At 46.2% G+C, this 12,851-nt stretch overlaps 1 protein-coding gene across 1 annotated transcript; it reads left to right on the top strand.

The window, feature by feature from the left end:
* Window positions 1–10,686: 10,686 nt before the first annotated feature.
* On the top strand, window positions 10,687–12,155 carry LOC126087250 (apoptosis-associated speck-like protein containing a CARD). The gene is made up of 3 exons (XM_049904535.1): window positions 10,687–11,111; window positions 11,395–11,466; window positions 11,795–12,155. Exons 1-3 carry the CDS (start codon window positions 10,841–10,843, stop codon window positions 12,049–12,051), a joined length of 600 nt encoding a protein of 199 aa, XP_049760492.1. The 5' UTR covers window positions 10,687–10,840; the 3' UTR covers window positions 12,052–12,155.
* The last annotated feature ends 696 nt before the right edge of the window (window positions 12,156–12,851 follow it).

Genomic DNA, 12,851 nt, shown 5'->3' with positions numbered 1-12,851 from the left:
CAGAGCTCAATCCTGCCCTTGGAGCCTCCGGCTTTCAAGGTTATCCTTCAGATTTCAGTTCAAATTGGTTCAGAATGAGAACCAAAGTCCTCACTGTGGCCAACCAGGTCCTGTCTTCCCTGATTCCATTCATCTCTGACCTCCTTTTTCACCCCTCTCCCCCTTGCTTATCCCCCTTGCTTATCTCCAGCCCAGGGCCTTTGCACTTGCTGTCCTTCCTTATTGCATGGCTCTCCCCCTCTCCTGCCTCAGATCTTTACTCAGATGTCTCTTTTTCCATGAGGCCTTTCCTAACTCCCTGATTTGAAATCTCCCATCTCCCCAACATTTCCCTTTTCTCCTTTATTCTTCTCCATAACACTTATCACCATCTGACATGCAATAAAAAAAAAAACCTCTCCCGTCGAGTCAATTCCAACTCATAGTGACCCTATAGGACAGAGTAGAACTGCACCATGGAGTTTCCAAGGAGCACCTGGCAGATTTGAACTGCCGACCTCATGGTTAGCAGCCGTAGCACTTAACCACTATGCCACCGACATGCAATATATTTTATTTATTTATTGGTTCATTGTCTGTCTCTTCTCACCAGACTATAAGTTTTTTTTTCACTATTTGTCTCCAGCTTTGAATAAAGTGTGTGGCGCACAATAGCTGTGATGAATGAATAAACACACAGATTCATTCAGTCCCTCTGTTTTGCTCTCTCACCTGCTCTTTCTCTCAGCTTACCTCAGCCTTTACCTGGGTTTGCTCTCGGCCTCTCTTGGTCTGAGTTTCTGTTTCTGTTCCAGTCTCTTAATCTCCCCCTTTGGACTCTCTCTTTGCCTCTATTGATTTCTTAATATTTAGCTTTATTCATTTACACCAGAATTTTTTTTTTTTTATGCACACAAGATGTTCTGGATCAGAGACAGACTTTTTTATTAAATACCTTGCAGTAAATAGTAAATGTTTCAGTCCCACTTTGTCTTCATCGTTGCCCCGAGGGCAGCACAAGAGGAGCCAGATCAATTGTCCTAAGCCAGTAGCCAGACACCCTATAGGTGAGCAACAAGGAAAAATGTTTTCCCTGCTTATAAAGGGGAAGGAGACAGCTGTTTCCATTCCCTGCTAAAAGGGTCTCCTTAGTCCAACTCTCTGGTACGTAAATAAAATCTCCCCAGAAACCAGATAGCCCCTTGTGTTCTAGGATTTGTCTCCAAGAGCTGAGGCTCACTTACTCCTTATTGAAATGCAGCTCTTGCTGGCTTCATGCTCATATCTCATGCTTATACTGGCCCACTTAGGAAGAGAGCTACTCCAGTCTTCCTGGCCCCTTGGGGGCTTAACCTAGGAGCCTTGCCTGACCTGTAACCCTTTGGCCCTCTCAGGAAGATATAAGAGTTTTATTATTCTTTCAGATCAGAGGTATACAAAGAACTACAGATCTAATTCTCATAGTATGTGAAAAGTCCCAGGAAGCTAGGGCTTTCAAGACCCTGTTCCAAGACCATCACAATGTAGACATCATAGCTCCACCACTGTTCCTGTCTTACAGGGCAGCCATGAGGTACAGAGAAGTTGAGTGACTTGTTCAAGGTCCTGGCAGCCAATGATCCTTCAGATTCCAGCAGGAGCTATCTGGCTCCAGCAATCAAACGATTACTTTGTTGGGTGGGGGTCACACCCAGAAAGCATCTTATCTCCACCAACTTATCTAGCTCTAGTCCAGCCAGCGACAAGGGGTGAGCCTGAGATAAGCCCTCAAGGTCCTGTCCTGCCCGAGTCAAAAGTCAGAGCTCTGAGCACCTCACCCTGAAAGAGGGGGGCCAGGGGAGTAGGGATTACAGTGGCTTCCTGGAGAGCTGCCCCAGGCTCCCATTCTCTACCTCCCCAAGTGGAAACCACCCTGGCAATCTCTGTCTCCCCATCCCTGGGGGACTGTGGGCAAGTCACTGCCCTTCTTGGAGCTCTGACTTCCCTACGGGCTGGTGAGGTGGGCACTTTATTGACACAGGATCCAGATTCAGAGAGGCTGTGACCTGCCTAAGTCACACAGCAAGGAAGGAAAAGGTCTGGAAGTCACACCCAGATGTGTCTGACACCCTTCATCTCCTGCTTTCTCCACTATTCCATAATTTTCTGAATACACTTTGTAAATTCTAGGAGAAAGTTAATATTATTATTACCATTATTGCAACACCTAGCCTCCTAAAAGCATTTGCGGAGAGTCTGAAGGAGGCACATATTTCCTATATGCAAATCTGTACAAGTAATTTGTTGATTGTTGAGAGCAGAGAGTGAAACTTTTAGGATATTGGTTGGACCCTTGAAACTATGGTCCCCAGACTCACTGTTAACCCAGACCTGAAACCATTCCTGAAGCCCACTCTTCAGACAAAGATTGGACAGGACTATAAAGCCAAAATCAGTACACGTGAGGAAGGTGCTCCTTAGCTCAATCAGATACGTGAGACCAAATGGGCAGCTTCTGTCCAGAAGCCAAATGAGAGGGCAGGTAGGGACAGGAACTGGTTGAATGGACACAGGGAGCCTGGGGTGGAAAGAGGGAGTGTGTTGTCACTTGTGGAGATTGCAACTAATGTCACAAAACAATATGTGCATAACTTTTTGAATGAGAAATTAATTTGAGCTATAAACTTTCACCTAACGTACAATTTAAAAAAAAAAGATATTGGTTGGAATTTGAGTTTAGGAGTCAGATGGACATAGATTCAAATCTGTCTTTTATTATTTACTAGCAGTGTAGTCTTCCAGAGTAATTTCTTTCTTTTTTTTGGGGGGGGGGTGAAGATATAGGCAGCAAAACATACACAAATACAACAATTTTTACGCGTAGAATTCCGTGACGTGGATTACACTCTTCAAGTTGTACATTCAGTCTCGCCATCGTTTTCCAAATTACTCCGCCACAATTAACGTATACTCACGGCCCCCTAAGCTTCTCATTTAATCTTTTAAGTTTGCTGTTGTCAGTTTATCCCATATAGATAATTCTTTAAAGGAACACAGTGCTCCAGGCAGACATTCTTTACTAATTAAGCTAAACTATTGTTTGGCTTAAAGAAAACTTCAGGGGATAGCTTTGGTTTCAAGTTTAAGGTTTAAAGATTATCTCAGGACTATGGTTGTGGGGTTCACACAGCCTCAGTGGCTCCAGAAATTCTGGATTCTATGAAAACTTGAAATTCTGGTCCACATTTTCCCTCTTTCGATCAGAATTCTTCTACAGAATCTTTGATCAGAACATTCAGCAATGGTAGCCAGGCACCATCCCGTTCTTCTGGGTTCATGGCAAAGGAGGCAGTTGTTTATGGAGGCAATTAGCCACACATTCCATTTCCTTCTTCTATTCCTGACTTTCTCTCTTTGCTGCTCCAGGCAAATACAGACCAATTACTGAAACTTGGATGGCTGCTTGTAAGCTTTTAAGGCCCCAGGCGCTACACAATGAACTAGGAGGTAGAACAGAAGCATTAAAAATGATACTAGGCCAATTAACTGGAATTCTCATGAAGCCGTGACCCTAAACCTCTAAACCAAGAAAATAAATCCCATGAGGTGTTTGGTTATACAGAAGCAGCATCAGCATCAGCATCTGCCCTTTTCTGTTGTTGTTGTAAAAATATATATCACACAACATTTGCCAATTCAACACATTTCAGGGTATACAGCTTGTTGTCGTTAGGTATTGTCAAGTTAGTTCCGATCCATAGCGACCCTATGTACAACAGAAGGAATCACTGCCCGGTCCTGCACCTTCCCCATAATCATTGTGTTTAAGCCCATTTTTCCAGCCACTGTATCAATCCATCTCATTGAGTGTCTTCCTCTTTTTCACTGACCCTCTGCTTTACCGAGCATGATGTCCTCCAGAGGCTGGTTTCTCTCAATAACATGTCCAAAGCACAAGAGACAAAGTCTCACCATCCTTGCTTCCAAGGAGCAATCTGGCTGTATTTCTTCCAAGACAGACTTGTTCATTCTTCTGGCAGTCTGTGGTATATTCGATATTCTTCACCAACATCATAATTCAAAGGCATCAATTCTTCAGTCTTCCTTATTCTTTGTCCAGCTTTTGCACGCATATCAGGAGATTGAAAATGGCTTGGGTCAGGCACACCTTAGTCCTCAAAGTGACATCTTTGCTTTTTAACACTGTAAAGAGGTCTTTTGTAGCAGATTTGCCCAATGCAATATGTCATTTGATTTTCTGATTGCTGCTTCCATGGGCGTTGGTTGTGGATCCAAGTAAAATGAAATTAACAACTTCAATCTTTTCTCTGTTTATCATGATGTTGCTTATTGGTCCACTTGAGAAGATTTTTGTTTTCTTTATTTGAGATGTAATCCATACTGAAGGCTGTGGTCTTTGATCATCAGTAAGTGCTTCAAGTCCTCTTCACTTTCCACAAGCAAGGTTGTGTCATCTGCATGTTGCAGGCTTTTAATGAATCTTCCACCAATCCTGATGCCACATTCTTCTTTACATAGTCCAGCTTCTCAGATTATTTGCTCAGCATACAGAGTGAATAACTATGGTGAAAGAATGCAACCCGGTCACACATCTTTCTTGATTTTAAACCATGCAGTTTCGCCTTGCTCTGTTGAAACAACTGCCTCTTGGTCTATGTACAGGTTCCTCATGAGCACAATGAAGTGTTCAGGAATTCCCATTCTATGCAATGTTATCCATAATTTGTTATGATCCACACAATCAAATGCATTTTGTATAGTCAATAAAACACAGGTAAACATCTTTCTGGTATTCTCTACTTTCAGCCAAGATCCATCTGACATCAGCAGTGATTATCTCTGGTTCCACGTCCTCTTCTAAATCCAACTTGAATTTCTGGCAGCTTAGAGATATCAATCACATTAATCAGTTGTGCGACCATTACCTTTAATCAATGCCAAATTTCTCATCACCATGGACAGAAACTCACTGCTTCCCAAACAATGGCTCCCCTTCATCCCCTCCCTTCTGCCCCTGGTAACCACTTACAAACTTTCGTCTCTATATACTTGCCTATTCTTATCATTTTATATAAGTGAAATCATACAATATTTGTCCTTTTGTGACTGACTTATTTCACTCAACATTTTTAAGTTTCATCCATGTTGTAGTATGTGTTACGACTTCATTTCTCTTTCTGGCTGAGTATTCCATTGTATGTGTATACCACATTTTACTTATCAGTTCATTGGTTGGTGGACGCCTAGGTTGTTTCCACCTTTTGGTTATTGTGAATAATGTTACAATGAACATTGGCATACATATGTGTGTTCATATCTCTGCTTTAAGTCCCTTGGGTATACACCTAGGAGTGGGATTGCTGGGTCATATGGCAGTTAGTTCTATTTTAGTTTGTTTATGAACCGCCACACTGTTTTCCACAACAATTTTTTTGCATTCCCACCAGCAATGAATAACGGTTCCAACTTTGCCACATCCTTGCCAACATTCGTTATTTTCCTTTCTTTATCATAGCCATCCTAGTGGGAGTGAAGTGGTATCTCACTGCGGTTTTGATTTGTATAAAAATGGCATGGTTGCATCAGAGATCCTCTAACTTCACGAGGAGGAAGGAGAATCAAGACCAACAGCCCAAAGTTGAGTCCTATGAGGCAAAGGTCAGCTACACCTCCACTCTCTAAATTTTTTTACCAGTTCTAACACCAGCCATCCCTCCTACGGCATCCTCTACTTCTTTGCTGGGTTTGACAATTCATTGCAAGGCCACACAGAACTTACAAACAATACTTATGATTATGGGGTTTTGTAGGGAAGTAGCAGGTTACACCTCAGGGTCAGGAAGACAGAGGATACAGTTCTTTGATCAAGACAGACTCTTCTCAGCCATACCTGCAGGCACACCACTCTCTGGCCCTCAGCTCCTCAGCCCCTAGCCCCTTGGCCCCATAGCTCCTCAGGACTCTTGGGATGGCCCAGCCTCTGCCCTTCTAGGATAAGTTTTACAAAGCTGTTCAGCTCTGCCAATAAGTGCCTGGAGGCACCCCACTCCACCAGTAAGCCTCAGCCCCAAGGCGTTCAGCTCTCTAACCCCATGGTCGGCAAGACTAGCTGCACCGACAAGTGCCCAGAGGCACTCCACTCCACCAGCTAGTCTCCTGCCCGAAGGTGCTCTGCTTTCTCACTCTGTGGGCCAGGAAGCCCACCACACCATCTCCCACCAATCTCCTGATTCTGCTGTCTCTGCTGCCAGCATTTTTCTGCTGCTGCGTCTCACCTTTTCTCTCTGTCTTCCATGTTACAGCTCTCTGCCTTTCCTGAGTCTAGGAGGCTCTTAGTGCAGGGACCCGAGTCCAAAGGAGGCATTCCACTCCCAGCTCATCTTTCTTGATTGTAGTGAGGTCCCCCCTTTCCACTTTTGGGATGGTTCATTTTCTTAGTGGATGACAAAACTAACCAATCCCCTCATTAGGGTTCCATACACCTTATTTGCATGGTCCCACCCCTACAAGTGTGCCAGGCACCTTATCTGTATTAGTAGCAAGCTATCCAATCCCCTTTGGTGGGCCACAAGCTTCTCATTTGCATAGCCCCACCCAGTCACTTGGTAGGAGGTAAAAGACAATGGCAAGAAAGTCCATATAAAAGCTATCCATTGCACTACACTTTGCATCTCTCTGATGGTTAAAGACGTTGAACATCTTTTTATGTGTTTGTTGGCCTTTTGAATATCCTCTTTGATGAAATGTCTAAAAGTCCTTTGTCCATTTTTTTAATTGTATTGTCTTTTTGTTTGTTTAGTTGCAGAAGTTTACATGTATTTTGGATATTAGACCCTTACAAGATATATGGTCCTCAAAGATATTCTCCCAATCTGTGGGTTGTCTTTTCGCTTTTTTGGTAAAGTCTTTTGATGAACAAAAGTATTTAATTTTTATGAGGTCTCATTTATCTATTTTCTCTTTTGCTATTCATGCTTTTGTTATTATAGTAGATAATCCATTGTTAAAAGCTAGACCCAAAAACCATGCCCCTGCACACCCACTCCTCACTTATCAACATGGTTAGGTTTCAAAGATCAGGTCTTTATGTGAAAATCAACATTATGCAACAAATAGAGGATGACCACATCAGGTCACAAAATGGAGGATGACTACATCATTACATAACTGCCATATTACATCATTATTTAAGTGCCAAACCACTGAGAATCATGGCTCAGCCAAGCTGACACATAACCTTAACCATCACAGCCGGCATTACTCTTGCCTCACACCTTGGAGTTCGTTACTGCCAGATGTACGTCATTAATGAGCAAAATAGTGGGATAGTAGATTTTTTTACTATCACCATAAATGCAAAATGTCAGATAAAAAGATAAAGGGTAAGTGAAAAGTAGGTGTATTTTCTTCTATGAATTTTATGGTTTTAGTTTTCACATTTAGGTCTTTCATCTGTTTTGAATTGGTTTTTGTGCATGGTGTGAGGCATGGATCCTGTTTCAGTCTTCTGCATTTGGAAATCCAACTTTCCCAGCACCATTTATTGTAGAGGCTCTTCCCCATTGAATGGTCTTAACATCCTTGTCAAAAATCACTTGACCATAGATGGGTGATTTCTGTACTCTCAGTTGTCTTCCATTGGTCTATGTGTCTACTATTATAACAGTACCAACCATTTTGATTACTGTAGCTGTGCAGTCTATTTTGAAATCAGGAAGTGTGCGTCTTCCTACTTTGTTCTTCTTAAAATTTCTTTTAGCTATTTGGGGCCTCTTGCCATCCCATATAAAATTGAGGATTGGTTTTTCCATTTCTGTAAAGAAGGCTGTTAGAATTTTGATCAACATTTCATTCAATCTGTAAATCACTATCACGTTAACACAGTAATTTCTGAAAACCTGCTTTCTCCTCTGTAAAGTGGGGATAAATACACATACCTCATGGGGTTGTCGGGAGAATTAAATGAGATTACGTGTGTTAAATGCTTAACACAGTGCCTGGAACGTAATAAGATTCAAAAACTGGAAACTAAAGTTATTATTATTACCATCTCTCACCAGCACTTACCATGGGGCTGGGCATCTAATATATCCTTAATACAGCTTTTTAGAATAAAGTAGATTCTCCAAAGACTTTCTTCCCTTCTCTACTCATTTGAGTTCAGAATTTACAGCATGCTCATAGAGCCTGCACTCCTGCCAAAAGGCACTGCTTGAGAACACTGCGGTCCGGCCGGAAACCACTGCAGGAGTAAGGCTTCCAGCTCTATAAAAGAAATGGCTGCATTTCCCCAGCTTTTGTCCCTTGCCTCCCTGTACTGTCACATCAAAGTGCTAGCGCTTGTTCTGTGGAGATATCAAGGGGGAAAATCACAGCCAGGGTGTTCTGAGTCTGCATCTGAATGTGTGTGTGAACAGTATGACTGGGGCTACATGCCAGGGGCAATCTGGGCCCAAAAGGAAAGGTCGTGGGTGGGGATACCCAGGAGGAAGAGAAGGGGCACAGTGTCATACCCACCATGGCACACATTCTCACCTCTCTTACACCCAGGAAGCTGGAATGCCACACTCCCCTAGGTGCAATTTCCTGCAGCCCCAAAGATTCTGCTGAAATATGTTGTATTGATTTTATTTAAAGCAAAGGCCACCCCTGAACAAAAGTGTTCAGGAAATGCAGTCAAATGGCCAAGCAGCAGAGAGGATCCTTGCTCTGTGTAGGGGTTGAATTCGGCAATCATTTTTAAGATTCTGTGAATTAAACGCCAAAGCTTCTAAGATTCAACTAAACGTGCAACCAGCAGGTTTCTGTGATTCTAGGTTTGAGGGTTCTTCTGCCATTCCATAAGGCTTATCGAGGCCAGGTCTGTGCCAAGCCCTGTACTGGGTATGGTGGACCAGACAGCATCAAGGCCTGGTTTCTCCCTTCAAGGAGTTCTCAGTCTGGTGGGAAAACAGTCAAGTAAACAAATTTGGTAGAGGCATCATAGGGGCATCCTGGGGGGATGGCCAAGAAATCATTAGTTTTGCTCAGAGGAGACAAAGTACACAGAGGACAGACTCAGAAGCTAAACGACCCCTGCTATGTGACCCTGGGCAACCCCTTCAACCTCTTTGAGTCTCAGTTTTCTCATCATTTGTAAAGTGAGGCTACTATTTCCAAAAACCAGCCAATGAAAAACCCTGTGGATCACCACAGTCCAATCCACAACCAACCGTGGGGATGGCACAGGATCAAGCAGCATTTTGCTCCATTGTGCATGGGGTTGCCAATAGTCTTTAACAAAGTAACTTTTGTCGGGGGCCAACTTGAGGGTGGTAACAATATCCCCTAACTCAAAGAGATTGTTGAAAGGCTTAGAAAGAATGCATGAGAAGGATCACATCCTAAACAGGGGCTCAAATTATTTCCATTATTTCTCAGAAAAGGTGACTCCTGATGAGTGTTAGAGGATAGGCAGGAACTCACCAAGCAGACGAGGAGGAACAAGAGGCCAAACAGAGGGCAGGTGCCACTTATGCAAGGGTCCAAAGGCCAACAGGGTGGAAGGTGCAGCTGAGGAGGTTGACGAGGGCCTTAAAGGCCAGGCCAGGGAACTTTGACTTGATTTGAGGCACTGAGGAGCCACTGAGTCCGTTTCTGAGCACGAGGAGGGCCAGGATCCTATGTGTGGGTTAGGAAGGTGTTATCTTTCTGACTGAAGCACATGGAATGAGTTGGAGATTCTGGAAGGACAAACACCAGTAAAGAGGCGTGATAACAAACATGAGCCAGAAGACACTGGCTGTGGGACCACGAGTGCCACCCATGGTAAAGATGTTGACATATAGTACTACCCCAGCCTGTGTGGGACAACACACACAAGGGCTGTTCTTGAATACAGCTGCATCACAACCTCCTTCATTCCTTCACTTGGCAAAACTTTACTGAGCACCTACTATGTGCCAACAGTCTCCTGATGCTGGGGATTCAGCAATGAACAAGACAGATGGACAAGGACATAGAGCTCACATTCTAGTCAAGGGATGGACACTCACTCAGGGTATCTGATAGCTACTGAGACCTTACCAAATGTTTCCTGGGGGTGTCAGGATTTGATCCCAGAAGCTAAATTTCTTGGGAAGTGATGCCAAGAACCACTTGCAATGGTTGGGAAAATTCTTATCTGGAGGGAAAGCCATGGATGGACAGCCACTCTGGGCCCAAGGGGCTTGACCCAGAAGAGCAGGTGAGAGGTGCACATGTAGCACCTGCCTTCTGTTTGGCCTCTTTTCCCTCCTGGTCAGCTTGGTGGGTGTCATTATCTCCGTTTTACACATGAGGAAACTAAGGCTCAGAAAGCTAAAACACAGCCCCCCCCCACCCCCACCCCGTGCATAGAATTTGGGGAGATCATTTTTCTGGCTGGTATGATTTCTATAACATGTGAGAGAGGATGCTAAGGTTCAGGGAAACGTGGAGATTTCAGGGTTCTAGAATTCCAGGGTTCTAAGCTTTGGCGCTCTAAGAAGCTCGGTGAGAGCGAGTCCAGGTTCCTGGTCTTTGAGAGCTGTCATGTCCAGAGACTCAAGTGTCATCCACGACCTCCTCTCTGCCCCGGCTCCGAGGCCGACTTCGCAGACCAGCCCGAGAATGGGATACTGGCGCCCCCCAATGGCCAGGGTCCCGAGTCCGGAGGCCTCAGTGGGCAGGAACCAACGGTATAGTCGAGGGTAGGCTTTGCCCTAGGGTGACCGGCTGGGGCGCAGGCAAGAGTCCCCGGAAGGCGGGGAGCTCCAAGACCCGCCCCGGAGAAGACTTCCTGGTCGACGGCAGCTTCGGGCAGCTCGGGTGAGCTGCGGCAGCGGCGGGGGACCCCGGAACGATGTGGCGCGCGCGCGACGCCATCCTGGAGGCGCTGGAGTACCTGACCGCGGATGAGCTCAGGAGGTTCAAGATGAAGCTGCTCTCGGTGCAGCTGCGCGACGGCTACGGGCGCATCCCGCGGGGGTCGCTGCTGCCCATGGACGCCGTGGATCTCACCGACAAGATTGTCAGCTTTTATCTGGAGGAGTACGGCGCCGAGCTCACGGCGGTGGTACTGCGCGAAATTGGTATGCGGGAGACCGCCGAGCAGCTGCAGATGCAGATCAACGGTGAGCGCCCCTCCCCACACCCGGCGGGAGTCCAGGCCCCCAAGCCGCCCCCAAGCCTCCCGCAGTATCTCTTCTGCGGCAAACTTTTTCCCCTTGCAGAACCCGAACGTCTACCCCCTCGCGCTCTTTCACTTCCTGTTCCTCCTACCCTCAAAAAACGGCTCCTCTTGCTGGGAAGGAAGGCTTTCCGCCCTTGGCCCTGACCTGGCATCTTACAAAGAGGACCCGACACCAGAGACTGGAAAGATACTGTAGGAAGGGAACAATTAACACTTTCTTACAGGCCCTGGAGCCGCACCAGCCGCACTAGCTGCATCCGCCCGTCCAGCCCCTGTTCAGATGGCAGTCAAGACAGGTGAGGCCACCACACCCAAATTCACCTGCCTGGACTCTCTCCTGCCCCTTCCCACACACTCTCGTGCACAGCCTGTCTTCTAATGCCAGGCCAGGCACACCAGGAGAGACCAAGGCTGGGCTAACCCTTCCCACCCACCCACACACCACACACACCTCCTTGAGCCAGGCCTGGTGGGAGGGAGCAAGGAAGACTTATCTCTGGAGTCCTGGTGGGATTACCCCCTTAGGGTTGTGTTCAGAAGTTTCTGAAGAAAGCCGTGTTCAGCAGGGACAGACCCCAGCACTAGCCTGGGTGCCAGCTCACATGCTCTCCTTCCCACCCCCAGCATCGCACTTTGTGGATCAGCACCGGGCAGCCCTCATCACACGGGTCACGGCAGTGGATGGGGTGCTGGATGCCCTGTACGGGAAGGTTCTGACCGAGGAGCAGTACCAGGCAGTGCTGGCAGAGGCCACCAATCCGATGAAGATGAGAAAGCTTTTCAGCTTTACTCCTGCCTGGAACCTGGCCTGCAAGGACCTGCTCCTTCAGGCCCTGAGGGACACCCAGCCCTTCCTAGTGTCTGACCTGGAGAAGAGCTGAGGTGTCTTCCCCAGCAGCGGTCCCACATCCAGCCCCTGGCAGTTCCAGCTAACTCACTTTGAGTCTGATTTTTTTATACACAATATATGAAAAACCAGTTTGTACTCGTGTGTGTTTTTCCTCCTTCCAGCCTGAAAGCACTTGAAGAAAGAACTAAGCTAAAATCCCAAAGACTGCAGATTCAGGTCATGGCATCAGGTTCCCCAGACCATGCTTCCTCCATCCTTTCTGCTTTAGTCACCATGGACTCTTTCCTCCTCATTCATCATCTGGTGGCCCCTCCAGTGCTACCCCTGAGAGGTACCCCCTTGAGATTTTAGTTTTAACATCCTTATGGTGCAGGTCTAAGCTTTAAAGTGGAAGCGTGCACACATGCCAGGAACCATACCCAGTGCTCTCAATTCCGACTCATAGCGACCCTACAGGATAGAGTAGAACTGCCCCATAGGGTTTCCAAGGCTGTAATCCCTACAGAAGCAGACTGCTACATCCCCCCCCTGCCCCCCCGCCCCCGGAACAGCTAGTGAGTTTAAACCTCCGACCTTTCGGTTAGGAGTCAAGGGCTTTAACCACTGCACTACCAGCGCTCCCCCCACCCCACCCCGCCACATAACCATACAGGGCTGATTGTCGGGGGCGTTTGGAAATAGACTAGTCTACGTAGCTTCTCTACCTTACTTTTGCCACGGAAAAAATAAATTTGCTGAATTAGAGCAATAGACTATTACCTACATGTAGGATGAAAGAACACAACCTACCAATTCTAGGGTCCCTTCTGGCACTGGCACTGACATCAGCAG

This window comes from Elephas maximus, chromosome 12 (genome assembly GCF_024166365.1).
Source record: "Elephas maximus indicus isolate mEleMax1 chromosome 12, mEleMax1 primary haplotype, whole genome shotgun sequence".
NCBI lineage: Eukaryota > Metazoa > Chordata > Mammalia > Proboscidea > Elephantidae > Elephas > Elephas maximus.
This window is presented reverse-complemented; position numbering and strand designations above follow the sequence as displayed.

Coding starts and splice junctions, on each gene's coding strand:
- LOC126087250 (XM_049904535.1), top strand. CDS start 10,841: ATGTGGCGCGCGCGCGACGCCATCCTGGAGGCGCTGGAGTACCTGACC. Junction 11,112..11,394: donor GCTGCAGATGCAGATCAACG/GTGAGCGCCCCT, acceptor ACTTTCTTACAG/GCCCTGGAGCCGCACCAGCC. Junction 11,467..11,794: donor TCAGATGGCAGTCAAGACAG/GTGAGGCCACCA, acceptor TCCCACCCCCAG/CATCGCACTTTGTGGATCAG.